Consider the following 23,366-nt stretch of genomic DNA (forward strand, 5'->3'; position numbering starts at 1 on the left):
GGAAGGAAGGAAGGAAGGAAGGAAGGAAGGAAGGAAGGAAGGAAAGGAGGGAGGGAGAGAGAGAAAGAGAAGATTTTTCACAACAATCCTGAGAGGTAGGTGCTATTATTATCCCTTTTTTACAATTGAGGAAACTGTGGCAAAGGTTAAATGATTTGCCTAAGGTTACACAGCTAATAAGTGTCTGAGGCTGGATTTGAAAGTCTTCCTGACTCGAGCATTCTGTCCACTGCCAGGGTTGTTGTGAAGATTAAATGAAATAATATTTGTAAAATCACTTGGCAGAATATCTAACATATATTAGGTATTACATAAATATTTCTCTCCTCTCCCTCCTTTAGACAGTCTCTTATACAGCTGTGGAATGGCTGAACTAATCATAGTTTATGAAAGGAGAAGCATATTATTTTGCCATAAGAAATGATATAAGACTAGGTGTGTGACCATGGGCAAGTCACTTACCTCCAACAGCCTAGACTTTATTACTCTTCTGCCTTGGAACCAATACTTAATATTGATTCTAAGACAACAAAAGACTCAAGAACTCAGTTCAGTAACCAATCATATTTCCAGAGGATCTATCATGAAGCATATTACCCACACCTCATGTCAAAAAGATGATGGAAAAACAGTGCAGAAAGAGACATACTTTTGGGCAAAGCCACTGTGAATTTGTTTTGCCTGACATTGTTTATTTCTTACAAGGTTCTATTTTTTCTTTCTCTGGATTTTTCATTTCAGGAGAGGAGATTCAGGAGGTTTAGCGATAGTACAGAAAAAGGAAGGGCCACTGTAATATTTTTGGAAATACACAAAAGAACTCAGAATACAATTCAGAGAGCAGTATAGACAGTTTTGAAAGTAATATGTAAAATTTATTATATGCTTTTAAAAAATGAATTATATTAAATTGAGGTTTATGTTTTTATATAGATCTCTTTTTTGCTGTTCTGTGTTTGTTTGAAATAAAAAAACATTTAAAAAATTAGATGTATAAGGTTATGGAATAGTGTATATCAGACTTTAAATAAAAATTATCTGAGTTTGAATCCCATATCTAATATACTTACTAGCTATGTGACTATGGATAAGTAATTTACTCAATTTTCTCAGCTATGAATAATAATATCCATAGTACTCTCCCTATTTGATTGTTAATAAGAGGTTCAAATAATATAATCTCCCTAAAGCATTTTGTAAACACTAAAATACTGTGTTATTATTATTGTTAAAAATAATGATGATAATAATAATATGTCACTGCGAAGATGTGGTTTCTAGTATAAAAAAAGCTTATCTGTTCCTCTTTCATATTTTCCACAAAGGATGTCCTTGGTTGTTCTGAAGATCTCTCTCATAAAGACTATATAGCAATGGGTTTAAGATAGGAACAAAATGATTTCATGTCTACTGAGCACCAGTAAGTAGTCTCTGCTAGATTCATAGAGAAAGTATCTTTACTGAAGGTAGGACAGAAAGATGAAAGAAGGTATACAGAAAAAGTTGAACTGGCAAAGCAGGAGGAAGGGAAAGAAAGAAGAAAGGAAAGGTATTAAGAAGACAATAAAGAAAAAAAGCAAATCAATAAGACATAATATCCTATGTTTTAAGGAATTTCTCTGCCTCACATTGCAACAATGAGACTTTAAAACATCCCTTGTGGCACATTTATAGTTTTAGACACATCAAATCAGACATTTACAAGAAGCATTATTTGTTTCTGGTAAGATCACTCACAGGAAGGGCAGAAAAAGATATAGTGGTAGAAAAATGCAGAACTCTCTCACTGTCATTTAAAAAGTAATAACAAAAATCGAAAGCCTCAGTATACCAGAATAAACTGTCTGCACAAAAGATCATTTTTTTTCTTAAAGAGAGGAAGTTGAGTCTAGATTTTGGAATTAGTGAACTGTGCAAAAGCCAGTGGAGTTATGTGGCTAACTGTAAGTCAGGAGGTGAAAGGTTCCATACACACTCTATAAACCGTGAAGCCTCTCCTCATATTAACACTTCTACCCATTGTAATTTCAGACCATTCAATAAAGTATGTAACCACAATTCATTGCTTCTATATCTGGTGGGGTAAAAGAAGTACTTAAACAACAATGCCAATAAAAGAACTAGGCAACAAGAATTTGGCTCTCAAAAATCAAATGTAATATCCTGCCCAGACTATTCCTGTTCCATCCAACACAGAGAAATAAAAAAGTCATGTTAAAATATCATTCTGCCCTTATTTTCATATGCTGAGAATGATATGTTTTTATGAATAGTAGAAAAATTCATCTCATAGAAAATCCATCTTAAATTTAGGAATTCAATTTAACAAATAGTTATTAAATTCTTATTCTGTACATAGCAATACCAGTAAAGTATAGATAAAGCATGAATTCTGGTCTTCAGGAAAGGCTCAGTTTAATAGATATGTGACAAACATGTAAATAAAGAGAGCACAAAGTAATTTATAAATAAATTAGCATGTTATCTCAGTAAGATTCAAGGATTTTGAGGACAAGGACTATCTTGATTTGATAAAAAAAAAATATAAACACATCTCATCTCTATTATAAACCTACCTTAGCTGATGACATGATAGTGACAGTGATAAAATACATCAATCAAGATTCATCATATATCAACTAAAATTTGTCCCGATTTTTGCATTAAATAATCATGATTGTACTAAGTTAAAATCAGTTGAAGCAAAGCCATTATGTTAATCTTGTCTTTGCTGAATTTTATTAATTTCTATTTGAACTTTTCTTCACTGAAATCAGTTTATCTATTCATGTGAAAGTTGTACTTGAATATAGGTAGGATTTGAGCCATTGCATCAGCTTTCTTAGGGTCTTGTGTTCCCCCAGAATGTACCTTCCACCTTGTGAAAAACTGGATTAAGACAATCACAATACATTCTTGTTCATTACTTTAGTTAACATGTTTCTGAAAACTGTCATTTTCTTAATGATAATTCTTCCTTAATTCTTTAAAGTAGTAATTTTTTATTATCTAACTTGATATTCTCATATCCTACAATCAATCAACAATATTGACATCTCTGTCCCTATTCTTAGCATTTTTTCCAGCCAGTAATACTGTTAACAACAACCAAAAAAAAAAAACCTCTTCTAATATTTCTTCCTTTGCCCTTTTTCTATACCTATTTTAGTAGACAGTCTTGGTCCATCTTTCTATTAAAGAAAAGTTTCATTGGCATATTTTGTTTTTTACATTATAAATACTTACAAATTACACCCTAACACATGCACACACAGAGTATTCTAACAAAGTAAAATAATTAAGCAACATCAATAATACAGTGATATAATTTACATGCAACATTCCATATCTGTAGTACCACTACCATCTCTGTATTTTGAAGATTGTTTTTTTTAAATATTTTTCCATGTTTTCATGACCCACTTTCTTTCTCTCCCCTCTTCCTTTCCCCCTCCCAGAGGTGACATGAAATTCCACTAGGTTATACAAATATCACTTGATACCTATTTCCACATTATTCTTTTTGCAATAGAAATTGTTTTTTAATCATCAAAATCTGTTTTTAATTTCTCATTCCCAATTGATTAAAAAAAGAGAGAAAAGAAAGATAAATTTCTTAAAACAAATATTCATAGTCAAGCAAAACAAATTCCTACATTGGCTCTTTTTCTCTCTTAATTTATCTATGAATACACACATGCACATATAAATATATATGTATATATGCAAACACACATATTTTTTCTCTATCCTAAATTCATCACCTCTCTGTAATGAATAAAATGTTTTATCATCAGTACTGTGGAATTCAGAGTGCAGGTATTGATCATAATCCTTACAACCTTAAAAACTCTTTACAGTATTGCTATTATTGAATAAATTATCTTCCTGCTTATGCATATTTCATTCTTTATTAATTAATGTCCTCAAAATTGTTTGCTTTTTATAATATTGATGCTTTTATAAATCATTTTGTTTCTGGTCACTTCACTCTGAATCAGTTCATATAAATCTGCCCATGTCTCTGAAATAAAATAATTTCTCATTTCTTATTATTCCATCACATCCATATACCACAATTACTCAATTTCCTCAAATGACTTACATGCTTTTAGCTTGCAGAGGTTTTTTACCACCACAAATGAAAGCTGACAAAAAATATTTTTTATATATGTTGGAACTTTTCCTATTTCTTGTATATCTTTTGGGTAGAGACTTTCCAGAGGCAGAATTAGATAGCAAACCTAGTAACTTTTTGCATATAATTTGAATATAATATAATTTTACATATAATTTACAGAATAGTTATATCCATTCACAGGTCTATCAATAGTGAATGTGCCTGTTTTCCAAATTTTTCCAATATTTATTACTTTTTCATATTTGTTTTCTTTATCAACCTGATTGTGAAATGGAATCTCAGAATTGCTTTAAACTGTATTTCTCTAATTTGATTTACTTTTTCTCTAATTTGAAGTTTTCTTATGGTTATAGATATCCTGAGTTTTTCCTTTAGATATATCCTTAGATCATTTATAAATTGTGAACTTGATGTTTTTCTTCTAAATTTAAATAGTTTCCATATAAATTGGAAATGGTATCGTTATCAGAAAAAACTTGTCACAGAGATTTTCCCTAATTAATGTTTTTCTTTTAATATTAGCTTTATTAGGCTACTTTGTAAAAAACACTTAAATTATTTGTAATCAGAATTACTGTTTTTATTTTCTGTGATCTTCTTTATCCCTTGTTGGGTCACGAATTTTTCTACTATACATTGATTAGAGCAATTCTCCATGTTTCTGTAATTTATAAGACCGTTTAGATCAAGGTTACATATTCACTTAGAATTTATCTTGATTGAATTGTAAGCTGCTGGTTTAAGTCTGATTTCTTCCTTACCACTACCAAGTTTTCCTGGCAGCATTTCTCAAAGAGTGAATTCTTATTTCATTTATTTCATGAGACCTTTGTGTTTACTGAATACTAAAGTACTAAATATATTTGTATCTTTATGTTGGGGAGCTACCTCTTCCACTGATAGATCTCTCTATTTTTAACCACTGACAAATTTCAAGAATTATTGCTTAGTAGTATATTTGAAATATAGTACAGGTAGGCCCCCTTCATTCCCAGGTCTTAGAATTCTTCTAAAAATCTTCACCTTTTGCCACTATCTGTTTTCTAGTAATTTTTTTAGCAATCATTTAATAGTTTGGTTAGTATAACATTGAATAAGTAAATTAATTTAGGTAGTACTGTCATCTTTATTATGTTGATTCATCCTGCCCCATGAGCAAACAATACTTTTCCAATTACTTATGTCTCTTTCCATTTCTATAAATAGTAGTTTGTAGTACAATTCCATCTTTCTTATCTGCTTCATACCTTTACTAAATTTACTAAAAATATATGAATTTTTTTCAAACTCTCCCTATTACTATTCATTCTCTACTGCCTTCTATCATGCCCAAGTTCCCTCCATTCTCAAAAAACTTTCAGTTAATCGTTCCATCCCTAATAACTCTCATCCTTTATCTCTTCTGCTGTTGATGGCTAAAGTTGCTGTGAAACGACTAGCTACAAAAGGTTCCATCATTTTCTGTCCTCTTCCTCTCTCATAAACCTTTATAATTCAGCTTATGACCTCATTGTTCTTCTGAAACTGTTCTTTCCAAAGTTATCAATGATCTCTTGATTGCCAAATCCCATGTTCTCTTCTCACTCCTCATTATCCTTGGCCTCTGCAGCCTTGGATACTGTTGATCACCCTCTTTTCCTTGATGCTCTTTTTTCTCCAAGTTATCAAGAAATCATTCTTTACTGGTTCTCTTTCCATCTATATGACTGCCTTTTCTCAGCATCCTTTGCTGAATCCTAATCTAGATAATATTCTTTAACTATAGGTGTCCCACAAAATACTGTTCCAGGCCCTCTTCTCTTCTTCCTCTATACTACTTCACTTGGTGATCCCTTCTCAATGTTGATGATTCTCAAATCCTACCCCAACCCCTCTGCTGACCTAGAGTCTTGCATCTCCAACTTCCTTTCAGATATTCCAAACTAGAACCTAGTAGACATCTTAAACTAAATGTGTCCAAAACTAAATTAATCTCTCCCCTAAATACTCCTTGCCCACCTGCCCTTTTACTTTAGAGAACAACATGATCCTCCCAGTCTCAGCCTCCCAACCCAGGTGCCATTCTTGACTTCTTTCTCTCTCTAACCCTCCATATCCAATCTGTTGTCAAGGTATGTCATTTTCACCTTTGATACATCTCTTGAGTACATTCCTCTTCAATTGACTATTTTATTGACTATCAAAGAAACTAAAAGAAAAAATAGTTACCTGGTGGGCAAGAATATAGATATTGTGTCCAACATCTTTAGGTGAAATACTGTCATCTCCACGATCATCTTCATGATCACATTCTACACCCTGATTATAGGCATTCTTCATGACATCCACCTTTCAAGGAAATCAACATTATAAATAAATATACTTGAAAGTAATATAAAATAAGATTTAATTTAAATTGCTTATTGGGAGGGGTCAAGGTTAAAATGTGGAAAGTTTCTTGAGGTTCAAAATAAGGAATCTAATATAAAAAATTACCTTGGAGGCATTTTGTTTAAATAATCAATATACCTTATCATACTTTTCCTTCCTTTTGATTTATAAATTTGTCTTAATTTGGGTTCCAATAGTGAACAAAATTTCAAAATCCCAAATCAAAATGCAAATAAGGAAAATTTGAAGTCTAATTACTGTTAGTTTATTTAATTCCTTTCCAGGCTCCATTCCCAACTCTCTGGACTTTATTATGTCACAAAAGCCTGCTCAGTCTGGAAGTTCACTCCCCCTCTAGATTTCTTACATTAAATGTAAACTCAGTCTCAGTAGTTTCTTTGTCTGAATGGATATTTCTTCTAACAACCTGGTTTTTAAGGAAAGCATTCAAGTAAGTTATGTCTTCATTCTTCTCCAGGCCTTTCTTTTCTAAATCCTCACATTGTAGAGGAATATCTCTTCTCTCCCCTCTTATTTAAGCTTCCTTTTTTATGTTGTCTTCTACCATTAGAATCCCAGTTCCTTGAGGACAAGAACTCTAAGCTTAAGATGTATTCCCAGAATTTAGGACATTTCCTAGCACGAAATGCTTTAAAATTGTTTCTTGATTTGATTTGATGAGTGATAGAGAAACAAGCCGCAATTTAAGCCCACTTCAACTACTAAAAGCCATTTTTAACCTGTAGGAAAGGACCCAAGGCATAAGGAAACAGTTGACTTACTGCTCATATCTATCTTGGATCTCAGATCTATCCTGTTAGTAGAAGGTCCTAGTTGACTATACATGGGATTAAATATCTTAAAAGGGAAAGGGAACGGAAAAATATTTAAATAGTACCTTCTATGTGCCAGATACTCTCATGACAAACAAGCAAGGTGGATTTTTTACATTAAGGAAACTGTGGCACACAGAGGTTCAGGGACTTACCAAAGGTCACATCATAATTGTATGGAGCTAGGTTTCAACTCAGGTCTTCCTGATTTCAAGGTCAGCCTGGAGACTGAGTACCATTTTCAATGGTACTTAAAACATTTGATGTCACTAAATTGTAGTAATTTACAATAATGTTTGTCATGTATGAGGACTATTTCACATACTAGCTAGAAAGATTCTCTTTTAGCAGTTCAGAGAGAATCTCTTTCAGCAGTCAGAAGCTAAAGGATAACAAATAGGCCACTTATTGTGTATAATTGTCTTAGGAAAGTTCTAATTAGATGAGCTCCATTCAACAAGAATTTATTAAATACCATGTACAAGGCATTGTTCTAGAAATTGGAAATACAACAAAGATGAAATAAAAAAATCTGTCCTTAAGGCATACATAATCTGGAAGGAAAGGATGACTTGTACACAAATATTTATAACACCTTTTCAAGCTATCATTTCATTGATATAGTCAACTTTGGCTTCTGAATGATACAGACTGTAACTCCTTGATATCTTAACAGAAAGTTTTCATGAATTATAATAACTGGTTAGAAAACTCTCTGCATTCAGTTGGGTTGATTCTTCAAAAGATCACAAACAATCATTATTGGATGGGGTTTTTTTGTTTGTTTAATAATAATCCCAGGATTTGAGATAGACTAGCATTAGTTTCAATACTAATGAAGTATTTTTAATTCTTATTTTTGCCAAGAATGTAATAATTACTAAAAAATTCCTTATTTTGTAATTTTTCCACAAATATAATGCAAATACAACATATTTGAGTGTAAACATTTCTGATACTCTCAAAAACACTAATATCAAATTAGGTAAATCTTTTTCTGACAAAAATAGAATTTGAAAAAACTTAGCAGCATATGATAACTTAGAAAACTATTATAGAAAAAAGACATGAAATGAATAAAAGTAATGAAGTGATAAAGGCTGATATCATGAATGCTCTTTAAAGTGTTTTGCATGAAGTAGTACCCTTCTGGCACAACATAGCATTGAATCCAGATGAACCATTAAGCTAAGTAAAGTAATTTTGAAACTTTTTTTTTAATTCATTCCTTTTATCCCAATGAAAATTATCATGGAAATTCAAAAGTTTTCTTACCAGTTCCCTTGGTCTCATGTTAAAAAGAATTCTCTCAGCATTCTCACTGTCATGTCTGCTTTCCATAATTGCCAGCAAAAGCTTAGAGGCATTGTTCTAAAGATATCCAAAAAAAGCAAATTTAAAAATTATTTCATGGATTGGTGATTCTTTGCAGTTGTTTTAATTGAAATTATGGAGAACAATATTTTTAAATGAAAGAAGTTTAAACTGTTCATTTCTTTTATCTTATATTTCTAAATAGTATTTTTTACATTAATAACTTTACAAAATAAAAGTAACAAACTGGGATACATTATGAAGAATATTTTAAATATTGAAGAAATGTGATTCAAATTCAAAATCAGCTTTGTACAATGCATACAGATGAAATCCTTTCTTTCATAATGCTATTTTCTAACTAGTAGCTTTTGTAATTCCTTATTATTATGACAATACAATAAAAAGTGTCAGGTAAAAGAAAAATGTATTATATGAAGTGGTCTTTTTAAAAAGTTAAAAATAATTATATATAATATGCACATATATATACAACACATATTTGTTAGTCTCCTAAATCATCCATGGAGGATAAAACATATTGTGATTATTAACATTATGGTTATTTCTAGGAATTGTCACAGACATTAATTAATTTCAGAACTTCAGTTAAAATAGTTAGGTAACAGGTTTGCCTAACATGTCATTAAAGTATCCCTTGTATTTCTTTTTTATTTTACATACTTATTAATGGATATCTTATGAATCAAATATTCTAATTGAAGATATTCATAGTTCCCTGGAAACTGCTAGGACAAATAAATCATTAGGAAATTGGGGAAAATGTGAAAAATGTATGTGAGCAAATATTTCCCTAAATCCCCAAATTCCCTATCCACCACTGATTGCTATTCTTTCCATGCTGCCTTGTTGCCATAGATGGTCACTTTTTTCTCACTGTTTACTGCTTACTGCGGCTTTTACTACTGGCCCTATCCCAAGTAGGAAATATCAAAAGACAAGATGGAACAGATTCTGGAAAGCTGTGTTGTCAGGGAAGCAGTGCAGAACCCAGTATTTTCATGACAAGACAGGCCACAGTGGTCAGTGTTGCAGAAGAAACCAGACTGCCAGCAGCTATAAAACCTCAGATGATAGTGAGATCAGCTAAAAGGTCAATGCAAACCACCTGAGGCTTTCCTCTTCCTTTCTCAGATTGTTTGTAGAGCTGCAGCAAGTGCACAATAAACTAACAACTCTTTCTCCTAATTTTTTAATCACCTGGGGAAAGGTAGAGGGAGGAAGGATTTGAGGAAAGGAATTTCTTCACTTTTATTATGCAATAATTACTTTAAATATGTTTACTTGACTGTGTTCCTTAATAAGCAAGGTAGCCACTGAGAAATAATCACCTATGTCTTATGAATGCAGAACAAAAGATTTCCCAAGAGTGGAGTGGGGGTAGAGCAACCGAGAAAACCAGACATATTTCTTAATTCTCATATTTCAGAATAATATTTCACTCCTTTTCCCCTAAGCTAAATTTTGAACCAAGCTAACAGGGGCAATTAAACTGACTAAGATGTACCCACTGGAGAAAGCATAACCTAGGACTTGCAGCTCACTCCCTCTGGTGAGCTCTGAAGGAAAAGCCAGCCTCTGGAAAACTTGCACATGCACACACTATGATCTGCTCTGATAAAACTTCACTGGTGACATGCATGTAGTGCCTCCAAGTGGACAAATTAGAAATTATATTTCCTTGCCAGTTAATTGATACCCGTTTTAGCAGCAGAAAACAGGACTACAAGACAGGTATGGGTGATATTATAGCACTTCCTGTTACTTCGGTCATCTCCCAAGTGTACATATAACCCAGCACCCACCATAATCAAAAGGCCTATATTTTTAGAGATCTCAAATGGAATTAAGAGAGGCCAATTGTTTTTTAATATTTGAGGCAAGTATGAAGTCACTTTTTTCAATAATACTACCCATTTTGTATATTAAAATTGCAAATAAAGACAAGCTGAGTAAAGTGACACTACTATGAAAGATTCATAAATGGTGTAAACATTCCAGCCTACACACAATTTTGATTGGGAGCTCAGAAATATAAGTTTAAATTGCCTTGAAACCATTTCTACAAATTACTAAAATAACTTTAAAGGTGAAAAAATATGCCAATCCATTTTATATTATGCAAAATTTTCTTCTGCTAACCATCCCCAAGTCCCTGAAATAAAAAAGATTTTCTACTTAAAACTGTTTCACTTTAACATACTACCTTCATTCAGAATCGTTTCTGTGTCTAAGTATAGCCCAATTGTCTCATGTAAGATTATATAATGTTAACTAAAATAAGAGTAAGAACTATAACATATCATGAAGAGTTCCTGTGTTTGAGTTATTTCTGTAATAGTGGTGATGGTTTTGTGCTGGTCTATGTGTATTTTCTTGTGACCAGTGTCACTTAGAGCACAGTGGTCCAGTGTCTAAAAGTGTAGAATTTGAAATGGAAAGGATCTGAAGCTAACTGTCCTCCATAAAAATGGCAACATGGAGAGGGAAAAGCACCACACTCAAAGCCAGAAAACTTAGGTTGGAGTCAAAGCTCTGTCATTTACTACCTGTGTTACCTTGGACCATAGAAAGGGTAACTAATTATTTCTGTATCTCTGGTTCTTGACTATAAAACATGGATAACAATACTTTTACTATTTATCTCAAATATTGTGAGGAAAATACTTTCTAAAATGCAGAGTGAAGGTGAGCTGTTGTTATTAATTCTAATGATTATAAATCTAATTGTATCATTATAAATGAGATCTAACAACCTAAGCTCACTAGCGGCAGAACATAAAACAGAATTAATAATGGAGTTATACAATATTATTGTAAAGAAATTTGGAAATTACTTCAAATATTAATTTTTAAATATAACACAAACACACAAATGACCTGTGACTTTGCCCAAAAGGGGCACTCACAAAGTGAGGACTTTCAAACAAATCAACTATTCTATAAGTCTTAAGTTGTTACTTGAGGCTCATTGATACTAAGTGACTCATTCAGGGTCATTAAGCTAATAATTATTAGAAGTAGGATTTGAGATATACTGTATATACTGTAATACGCTGTAACAATTTAAAATTAGTGTTTTAAATATTCATTAAAATTATGAATTTTTAATGAAGATGAGGCATGTATTTAAATAATAAAATTATGCTTATAACATGGATGCAAAAAAAGGATGCATTAAGCTATCAAGGGATAAAAAACTTCAGAAGTAAATATTATGAGGCAAAATGTTTGGGATCACCTTAACAACAAATGGCATGCTACAATTTCAGAGTATTTTAATATAATTGTAAAAAAACTCAACATTTATTAATACTAACTATGAATTAAGCACTTCTTATCTCACAACTTTATATCTCTGAAAATATAGTGTATATAACCTTTTAAGACAGTTTAGAGCAGGATACAAAATAAACCCACATAAATCATTAGTATTTCTACATATCTCCAACACATCCTGGCAGCAAGACTTAGAAAGAGAAATTCCAGTTAAAATCACCCTAAACAATATAAAATACTTAACCTCCATTGCCTCGCCCTTACCACTCTTCTGCCTTGGAACCAATACACAGTATTGATTCCAATATGGAAGGTAAGGGTTTAAGAAAAAAGTTTTTGAGCAAACAAAACCAATGCAATCAAAATTAGAAGGGAAGTAACAAATTAGGGGAAAATCTTCATAACAAAAATTTCTGACAAATGTCTAATTACTCAAATTTATAAGGAGCTAAAACAATTGTTCAAAAAAAAAGCAAGGCATTCCCCAATTGATAAATGGGCAAGGAACATGAATAGCTAATTTTCAGATAAAGAAATCAAAACTATCAATAAGCACATGAAAAAGTGTTCCAAATTTCTTATAATTACAGAAATGCAAATCAAAACAACCCTGAGGTACCACCTCACACCTAGCAAATTGACTAATATGACAGCAAAGGAAAGTAATAAATGTTGGAGAGGATGAGGCAAATTGAGACATTAAGGCATTGCTGGTCGAGTTGTGAATTGATACAACCAATCTGAAAGGCAATTGGGAACTATGCACAAAAGACTCTTTGATCCAGCCATACCACTGCTGGGTTTATATACCCCAAAGAGATCATAAGGAAAAAGACTTTCAAAAAATGTGTATAGCTGTGCTCTTTGTGGTGGCAAAAAAAAAAATTGGAAAATGATGGGTTACCCTTCAATTGAAGAATGGCAGGGACTTCCGGTTAAGATGGCGGCTTAGAGAAAGCTGAAGTTCAAATCTCCGGAAAACCCTTCCCGACCGATCTCAAACTAGAAGCTCCTAAGGCGCCGAAATTCAAAACGATCAACAGCACAGACCCTGGGAACCCTCCTCCTGGACCTGGACCCGGTTCAAAAGGTACGGCTCCCCTTAAAAGCCAGAACCCGAGATCCCTCGGACCTCAGGGGTAGGAGCGCAGAGTCCAAGGCTCCCGGAAGCGGCAGCCGCGCCGGGCTCAGAGAGCAGGGTCTGAGGAACAACAACCCTCAGGGTCTTCTACCCAAGTCCCAGTCCGGGTGAAAGTTACTGCCTGGGGCCTCCGCTGCAGAGAGCTGGTCAAAACAACAGCAACCCTCAGGGCGGGCAAGACAGCCTCACGGGCTGGATCCTGCTATCCAAGTCTCAGTGAAAGTCTGTGCTCTCGGAGCTTGGGGAAGCGGCAGCCCATCCCCCCGCAGGCCAACGAAACAGCTTCACGGCCAGGGATTCTGAAGGCAACTTCCGGAAATCGAGCCAGGGGGAGAGTGTGGCCTCGTGGTCCGACCCTTCCATTCCAGTTCCAGTGAGGCATATTCAGTTTAACCCAGGGAACGCTCATAGAACCAACATCTGCCCAGGACTAAAGCCTCTGATCACCAGACAAAGACAAGAAAAGCCAATCCTCCACGTTCAGAGATGACAAACTCCACAGAAGCACAGAAGCCCCAAAATACCAAGAAAAATAAGAAGAAAGGGGCGACTCTGGACACATTCTATGGAGCCAAAATACAAAATACAGAGCAGATAGAAGAAGATATACAAGAAAATTCTCCAAAATCTTCCAAAGGAAATAGAAACTCTCCACAAACCCATGAAGAATTTGAATCAGAAAGGACCAAAAAGATGGAAGCCCTCTGGGAGGAAAAGTGGGAAATGATGCAAAAGAAATTCACGCATCTACAAAACCAGTTTGACCAAACTGTAAAAGAAAACCAGGCTTTAAAGCAAGAACTAATAAAGCAAAGCCAAAACACCAAGAAATTAGAAGAGAACATAAAATATCTCACCGACAAGGTGATAGATCTGGAAAACAGGGGGAGAAGAGAAAATTTAAGAATAATTGGACTCCCAGAAAAGCCAGAAATAAACACCAAACTGGACATGGTGATACAAGATATAATCAAAGAAAATTGCCCAGAGATTCTAGAACAAGGGGGCAATACAGCCACTGACAGAGCTCACAGAACACCTTCTACACTAAACCCCCAAAAGACAACTCCCAGGAATGTAATTGCCAAATTCCAAAGCTATCAAACAAAAGAAAAAATCCTACAGGAAGCCAGAAAAAGACAATTTAGATATAAAGGAATGCCAATCAGGGTCACACAAGACCTTGCAAGTTCTACGCTGAATGATCGTAAGGCATGGAACATGATCTTCAGAAAGGCAAGAGAGCTGGGTCTCCAACCAAGAATCAGCTACCCAGCAAAACTGACTATATACTTCCAAGGGAAAGTATGGGCATTCAACAAAATAGAAGACTTCCAACTTTTTGCAAAGAAAAGACCAGAGCTCTGTGGAAAGTTTGATACCGAAAATCAAAGAGCAAGGAATACCTGAAAAGGTAAATATTAAGGAAAGGGGAAAAATGTTATCTTCTTTTACTCAAACTCTCTTCTATAAGGACTACATTTATATCAACCTATGTATACTAATATGTGGGGAAAATGTAATGTATAAATAGGGGGTAAAGAAAGACCAAATAGAATAATGGTTCTCACACAAAGATTCACAGGGGAAGGGGAGGGGAAGAAAACTCCTATAAGAAGGAGAGGAAGAGAGGGGGGGGGGGTTACTTAAACCTCAATCTCAGGGAAATCAACTCTGAGAGGGAAAAACACCCAGATCCATTGGGATCTTGAATTCTATCTTACCCAACAAGGGTAAGGAGAAGGGAAAACCAAGGGGGGGAGGGGGAGAGGGAGAACAAAAAGGGAGGGAAAGAGAGGGGGGAGGGGGAGGGAACAAAAAGGGAGGGACTAAAAAGGGAAACATCAAGGGAGGGGACAAGGGGCACTGATTCAAAGTAAATCACTGGACTAAAAGGTAGAGCCGAAGAAGAAAAGGTTAGAATTAGGGAAGGCAATCAAAATGCCAGGGAGTCCACAAATGACAATCATAACTTTGAACGTGAATGGGATGAACTCACCCATAAAACGTAGACGAATAGCTGAATGGATTAGAATCCAAAACCCTACCATATGTTGTCTTCAAGAAACACACATGAGGCGGGTTGACACCCACAAGGTCAGAATTAAAGGATGGAGTAAGACCTTCTGGGCCTCAACTGATAGAAAGAAGGCAGGAGTGGTAATCATGATATCTGATAAAGCCAATGCAAAAATAGACCTGATCAAAAGGGATAGGGAAGGTAATTATATTTTGTTAAAAGGGACTCTAGACAATGAGGAAATATCATTAATCAACATGTATGCACCAAATAATATAGCACCCAAATTTCTAATGGAGAAACTAGGAGAATTGAAGGAAGAAATAGACAATAAAACCATACTAGTGGGAGACTTAAACCAACCATTATCAAATTTAGATAAATCAAATCAAAAAATAAATAAGAAAGAGGTAAAAGAAGTGAATGAAATCTTAGAAAAATTAGAATTAATAGACATATGGAGAAAAATAAATAGGGATAAAAAGGAATACACCTTCTTCTCAGCACCACATGGCACATTCACAAAAATTGACCATACATTAGGTCACAGAAACATAGCACACAAATGCAAAAAAGCAGAAATAATGAATGCAGCCTTCTCAGATCACAAGGCAATAAAAATAATGATTAGTAATGGTACATGGAAAACCAAATCTAAAACCAATTGGAAATTAAACAATATGATACTCCAAAACCGTTTAGCTAAAGAAGAAATCATAGAAACAATTAATAATTTCATCAAGGAAAATGACAATGGCGAAACATCCTTTCAAACCTTTTGGGATGCAGCCAAAGCGGTAATCAGAGGCAAATTCATATCCCTGAAAGCTCATATTAACAAACAAGGGAGAGCAGAGATCAATCAATTGGAAATGCAATTGAAAAAACTCGAAAGCGATCAAATTAAAAACCCCCAGCAGAAAACCAAATTAGAAATCCTAAAAATTAAGGGAGAAATTAATAAAATCGAAAGTGATAGAACTATTGATTTAATAAATAAGACAAGAAGCTGGTACTTTGAAAAAACAAACAAAATAGACAAAGTACTGGTCAATCTAATTAAAAAAAGGAAGGAAGAAAAGCAAATTCACAGCATTAAAGATGAAAAGGGGGACAGCACCTCCAATGAGGAGGAAATTAAGGCAATCATTAGAAATTACTTTGCCCAATTATATGGCAATAAATACACCAATTTAGGAGAAATGGATGAATATATACAAAAATACAAACTGCCTAGACTAACAGAAGAGGAAATAGAATTCTTAAATAATCCCATATCAGAAATTGAAATCCATCAAGCCATCAAAGAACTTCCTAAGAAAAAATCCCCAGGGCCTGATGGATTCACCTGTGAATTCTATCAAACATTCAGAGAACAGTTAACCCCAATACTATACAAACTATTTGACATAATAAGCAAAGAGGGAGTTCTACCAAACTCCTTTTACGACACAAACATGGTACTGATTCCAAAACCAGGCAGGTCAAAAACAGAGAAAGAAAACTATAGACCAATCTCCCTAATGAATATAGATGCAAAACTTTTAAATAGGATACTAGCAAAAAGACTCCAGCAAGTGATCAGAAGGATCATTCACCATGATCAAGTAGGATTCATACCAGGGATGCAGGGCTGGTTCAACATTAGGAAAACCATCCACATAATTGACCACATCAACAAGCAAACTAGCAAGAACCACATGATTATCTCAATAGATGCAGAAAAAGCCTTTGATAAAATACAACACCCATTCCTATTAAAAACACTAGAAAGCATAGGAATAGAAGGGTCATTCCTAAAAATAATAAACAGTATATATCTAAAACCAACAGCTAATATCATCTGCAATGGGGATAAACTAGATGCATTCCCAATAAGATCAGGAGTGAAACAAGGATGCCCATTATCACCTCTACTATTTGACATTGTACTAGAAACACTAGCAGTAGCAATTAGAGAAGATAAAGAAATTGAAGGCATCAGAATAGGCAAGGAGGAGACCAAGTTATCACTCTTTGCGGATGACATGATGGTCTACTTAAAGAATCCTAGAGATTCAACCAAAAAGCTAATTGAAATAATCAACAACTTTAGCAAAGTTGCAGGATACAAAATAAACCCACATAAATCATCAGCTTTTCTATATATCTCCAACACAGCTCAGCAGCAAGAACTAGAAAGAGAAATCCCATTCAAAATCACCTTAGACAAAATAAAATACCTAGGAATCTATCTCCCAAGACAAACACAGGAACTATATGAACACAACTACAAAACACTCGCCACACAACTAAAACTAGACTTGAACAATTGGAAAAACATTAACTGCTCATGGATAGGACGAGCCAATATAATAAAAATGACCATCCTACCCAAACTTATTTATCTATTTAGTGCCATACCCATTGAACTACCAAAATACTTCTTCACTGATTTAGAAAAAACCATAACAAAGTTCATTTGGAAGAACAAAAGATCAAGGATATCCAGGGAAATAATGAAAAAAAACACATATGATGGGGGCCTTGCAGTCCCAGACCTCAAACTATATTACAAAGCAGCAGTCATCAAAACAATTTGGTACTGGCTAAGAAACAGAAAGGAAGATCAGTGGAATAGACTGGGGGAAAACGACCTCAGCAAGACAGTATACGATAAACCCAAAGATCCCAGCTTTTGGGACAAAAATCCACTATTCGATAAAAACTGCTGGGAAAATTGGAAGACAGTGTGGGAGAGACTAGGAATAGATCAACACCTCACACCCTACACCAAGATAAATTCAAAATGGGTGAGTGACTTAAACATAAAGAAGGAAACCATAAGTAAATTGGGTAAACACAGAATAGTATACATGTCAGACCTTTGGGAGGGGAAAGGCTTTAAAACCAAGCAAGATATAGAAAGAATCACAAAATGTAAAATAAATAATTTAGACTACATCAAACTAAAAAGCTTTTGTACAAACAAAACCAATATAACTAAAATCAGAAGGGAAACAACAAATTGGGAAAAAATCTTCATAGAAACCTCTGACAAAGGTTTAATTACTCATATTTATAATGAGCTAAATCAATTGTACACAAAATCAAGCCATTCTCCAATTGATAAATGGGCAAGGGAAATGGATAGGCAGTTCTCAGATAAAGAAATCAAAACTATTAACAAGCACATGAAGAAGTGTTCTACATCTCTTATAATCAGAGAGATGCAAATCAAAACAACTCTGAGGTATCACCTCACACCTAGCAGATTGGCTAACATAACAGCAAAGGAAAGTAATGAATGCTGGAGGGGATGTGGCAAAGTAGGGACATTAATTCATTGCTGGTGGAGCTGTGAACTGATCCAACCATTCTGGAGGGCAATTTGGAACTATGCCCAAAGGGCGACAAAAGAATACCCTTTGACCCAGCCATAGCACTGCTGGGTCTGTACCCCAAAGAGATAATGGACACAAAGACTTGTACAAAAATATTCATAGCTGCGCTCTTTGTGGTGGCCCAAAACTGGAAAACGAGGGGATGCCCATCAATTGGGGAATGGCTGAACAAACTGTGGTATATGTTGGTGATGGAATACTATTGTGCTCAAAGGAATAATAAAGTGGAGAAGTTCCATGGAGACTGGAACAACCTCCAGGAAGTGATGCAGAGCGAGAGGAGCAGAACCAGGAGAACATTGTACACAGAGACTAATACACTGTGGTATAATCGAACGTAATGGACTTCTACATTAGGGGCGGTGTAATGTCCCTGAACAACTTTCAGGGATCCAGGAGAAAAAAAACACCATTCATAAGCAAAGGATAAACTATGGGAGTGGAAACACCGAGAAAAAGCAACTGCCTGAATACAGAGGTTGAGGGGACATGACAGAGGATAGACTTTAAATGAACACTCTAATGCAAATACTATCAACAAAGCAATGGGTTCAAATCAAGAAAACATCTAATGCCCAGTGGACTTACGCGTCGGCTATGGGGGGTGGGGGGGAGGAAAAGAAAATGATCTATGTCTTTAACGAATAATGCTTGGAAATGATCAAATAAAATATATTTTAAAAAATAATAATAATTAAAAAAAAAGAAAATACACAAAAAAAAAAAAGAATGGCTGAACAAATTGTGGTATCAAATGAACTGAAGAAATTCCATGTGAATTGGATCGACCTCCAGGAATTGATGTAGAGTGAAAGAAGAAGAACCAGGAGAATGTTGTACACAGAGACTGATATACTGTGGTACAATCAAATGTAATGGACTTTTCTACTAGTAGCAATGTAATGATCCAGAAATACTCAGAGGGATTTACGAGAAAGATCGCTATCCACATCCAGAGAAAGAACTTTGGGAGTAGAAACACAGAAGAAAAACAACTGCTATATCACATGGGTCAATGAGGATATGATTGGGGATGTAGACTCTAAATGATCACACTAATGCAAATATTAATATTATAGAAAGAGTTCTTGATCAATGACACATGTAAAACCCAGTAAACTGCTCACCCTCATAGGAGGGGGCTGGGAGGAGGAGAGGGAAAGAACATGAATGATGTAACCGTGGAAAAATATTCTAAATCAATTAGTTAAATAATTTTTAATTAAAAAAGCAAACAAACAAAAAAGTTTAGAAAAGTATACAAATTATATGGAAAATTATATATATTTTAATTGTAAATTCAATCAATACTTTCTGCTACAGTTATAAATCTCTTTTGTATAATATGTGTATTCCTAAGAAATTATATATAAATTTATTTTTAGGATACATGTTCCTATATGTTATTTTGGTCTGATAACTCTTCAGTATTTCACAAAAGTCCTGCAAGGTGTCATTATGGTATGAAGGTAACTCTGCTTTATCAGTGAAATACAAGCTGTCAAAATTTTGAGTATCATTCAATTTATGGATGAACTTGGGTAGCTATTAGAATTCAAAAGTTTGTTAAAATTCTCTTATTTTACAGATGAAGAAATTAACAACAAAAGAGGTGAAGGGACCCTCTAAAGTAAGAATGAGTAAGTGGTCTCCACATGATCTCAGATGTGGGATTCAAGCCCTGGCTTCTCTGGTGCTCCTTCAGTCATGCCTCCCTAGTTAAATTACAAAAATGATCATTTTTTGGTAGTTGATCACTTGTTTTCAGTTATGTCCAAGTCTTTTGGGGGGTTTCATGGCAGAGATACTAGAATAGTTTGCAATTCTCTTTTCCAGCTCATTTTATAGATGAGGAAACTGAGACAGAGTTGACTTGCCCAGGGTTACACAGCTAGTGTCTGAGACCAGATTTGAATGCAGGCAGAGGAGTATTTTGGACTCCAAACCCAGCACTCTATCTAATGCATCTTCTAGCTGCCCTAAAGTATATATTCATGATTTCAAATTCATTGCTTTTAGTGGAAAAACCTAAATACTTAGAGGATTAATATAATGTTTACATGGAAATGATTATACATGGTATACCATTTGAGAAGCACACGACTTCTTGTATACATTCATTTGAATGTATAGTCTATTTCAACAATCAGACAAAGAATAAATAATATTTGCTCTGCTACTTGAATCATGACAGATCCTATAGTTGGTGAGTGCTCAAATGGCTTGCATTAAAGATATCATTGAAAAGTCATGGGTAGAGCAGTTAAGTGGTTCAAAGGTTAGAAAGTCAGGCCTGGAGATGGAAGGTACTAGGTTTAAATCTGGCCTTAGCCATAGCCTTGTGATCCTAGGCAAGTCACAACCCCATTTGCCTAGCCCTTACCACTTTAATGACTTAGAACCAACACTTAGTATTGCTTCTAAGATAGAAAATAAGGATTTAAAAAGAAAATTCATATGTAAAATTACCAGTTTGAAATTACTATTTGCAAAGAATGTGATCTAAAAGACAACTCAATAGGAAGTGAAGAGGGATAAAACTAAAATGCATCCATACATTCTAAATAATAATATACTTGACATTAGACTTGACAAACTAGGTAAAAACGTTAAAGAATCAGTGAATGTTGTCCTTTGCTCTTCTCTATATAATTAAACAAAGAAAATAAAAACAGGGGGAGTAGAGAAGTATAGAGTGACTTCTAGAATGAACCTCAATAAAATACCATCAAAATGAACATTGCTTCAAATGTTATTTGATAATGGCTGCAGTTTTTACATATTATATTTTTATTACTTCCATCAATCTCATGGGCAAAAATATACTAATACTTGACTTTTCACAACACATTCAAAACATGTAGCACTAAACTTTTAAAAAAACTTTTATTCCTGTCTTTGTTTTTAATATCATAGTAATTCCTATACATAATTATCTTAGCAATTTCCCCACAAACCCATTCCTTCCCCTAGAACAATAAAAAAAAAAGTCAAGCAAAATCATTTAACACAGTGACTGTGTCTGATTACATAAGCCACATTTTACTTCCATAGACACCTTTCCTCTCCAACAAAAAGAGAAAGGAACATTTACTCCTTTTCTCTCTAGGGACAAGTACAATAATTATAATTATACAGTATTTAACTTGGTTTTGTTCTTTTTCATTTATGTGGTTTTATATACTTTTTTCTGGTTCTATTTCCTTCCCCCCATTTTTCCTTATTCTTTCTATTTAGCATTCTTATAACGGTATAATATTGCATCATTTCCATATACCCCAACTTGTTTAGCCACTTCCTAACAGAAATAGTCACTTTGTTTCCCATTCTTTGCTATAGCAAAAAGTCCCGTTACATTTTGGTATCTGTGGTAACAAAGGAAATACATTTCTATATTTTACATCTTTAAAGTGTAAGTCAGCAGTAGAATCTCCAGGTCAAAGGTATGAACATTTATCCCCCTTTTTGCATAATTCTAAATTGTTTTGCAGAACATATATGCTAATTTACAGCTCCATCAACAATATAATTGTCCACCCTCATGTTCTTTGATATAAACTATTTCTGTCTTTTATCTTTGCCCATTTGCTAGGTGAGGTAAATGTTCATAGTTATATTAATTTGTATTTCTCTTATTGAGTTTATAATAATTTTTCCATATGGTGATTAATGTTTTGGAATTTCTCTTTTGACAACTGATTGTTAATTTCCTTTGACCACTTGTCTATTGGAAAATGGCTTTTATGGGCCTCAACTTTCCAAGATATCTTATATTTAGAATTCTTATTCCTTAATAAGTGTAGGGTTCCAAATACCTTGAGCTGAAGCACCAGATCCATTCGATATTTACCAAGAGGGTTTATATCATTCAGTATCAGTGCAATAATGATATCAATGCCATTAGATTCATGGGTAGCAATACAAGTCTAGGAAACAAAATGTTTAAGAAATAACATTAACTTTTCAGTATAATGAAACCAATAAGCAATGTGTAATACAGAATCTCTAAAGAGATAGTGTGTTTATTGTGGATAAAAAGCTAGCCACTGAGCCAGAAAAACCTGGGTTCAGTTTCTGCCTCTGACATAACTGTCATTTAATCCAGGCAAGTCACTTTAGTTTTTAATGTTCTGGGAAACATATTTAAGATTATGTTCTGTGTTAGAGAGAATTTCCTGATCTATGAGTTCTCTATATCACTGAAATTGCAGTTAGTTCCTATGAAATCTAAAAACCCTAGTTTGCTCCATGATCTATAGACACCATTTATGAAGTAAACTGTATGGAATTTCAGAGTTGTAGAACTGATAAAGTATTCTCTCAACAAATATTTATTGAGCTCCTACTATATGTAAGATACTATAACAAGGTTATGGGGAACTAATTTTATTTCATAGAACTTTTGGTAATTTAAATAGTATTTGAGTTGAAATAGAGTATGTGAAATAGTGGCATCTAGCATCAAAATATGATAAATACTATAGCTGTTGCTATGTTAGGGATTATATATTGAGAGAAACAGAGACAGACAGACAGACAGACAGACAGGGAGAGAGGGAGGGAGAGGGAGAAACAAAGAAAGAAAAAGGGGTGGGGAGAAAAAGTGTGTGTGTGCATATTAAATGGTCTATCATATAAAGGAACCTATAATACCATGCAGATCTTCACTGTAAAGTTTTTGTTAAATTTAAAATACATAGTATTCTTATGGTTTTTGCTTTAGGTTTTAATTTGGGAAATTTGGGTTTGGGGTTAGTAGTATCAGAAACTCAAATTTAAAAGAGTATAATGACAAGCAAAATTCCCAGACTTCTTTTGAGAGTCATATACATGTACTACATACACACGCACACACACACACACA

General features: G+C 34.2%; 1 protein-coding gene across 2 annotated transcripts in view; it reads right to left on the minus strand.

Annotated features, from left to right (window-relative positions):
* The window catches only part of ITPR2 (inositol 1,4,5-trisphosphate receptor type 2), a 561,528-nt gene that overhangs the window by 146,963 nt on the left and 391,199 nt on the right, over positions 1 to 23,366 (minus strand). For both annotated transcript variants that reach the window (XM_001363065.4, XM_056799421.1), the window contains 3 exons: positions 22,318 to 22,428; positions 8,620 to 8,715; positions 6,350 to 6,469 (listed from right to left, as the gene is read on the minus strand). In XM_001363065.4, coding sequence (XP_001363102.1) covers positions 6,350 to 6,469; positions 8,620 to 8,715; positions 22,318 to 22,428 — 327 coding nt within the window. The remainder of the gene's footprint in view (positions 1 to 6,349; positions 6,470 to 8,619; positions 8,716 to 22,317; positions 22,429 to 23,366) is intronic.

The sequence above is a fragment of the Monodelphis domestica genome, chromosome 5 (genome assembly GCF_027887165.1).
Source record: "Monodelphis domestica isolate mMonDom1 chromosome 5, mMonDom1.pri, whole genome shotgun sequence".
Taxonomy (NCBI): Eukaryota; Metazoa; Chordata; class Mammalia; order Didelphimorphia; family Didelphidae; genus Monodelphis; species Monodelphis domestica.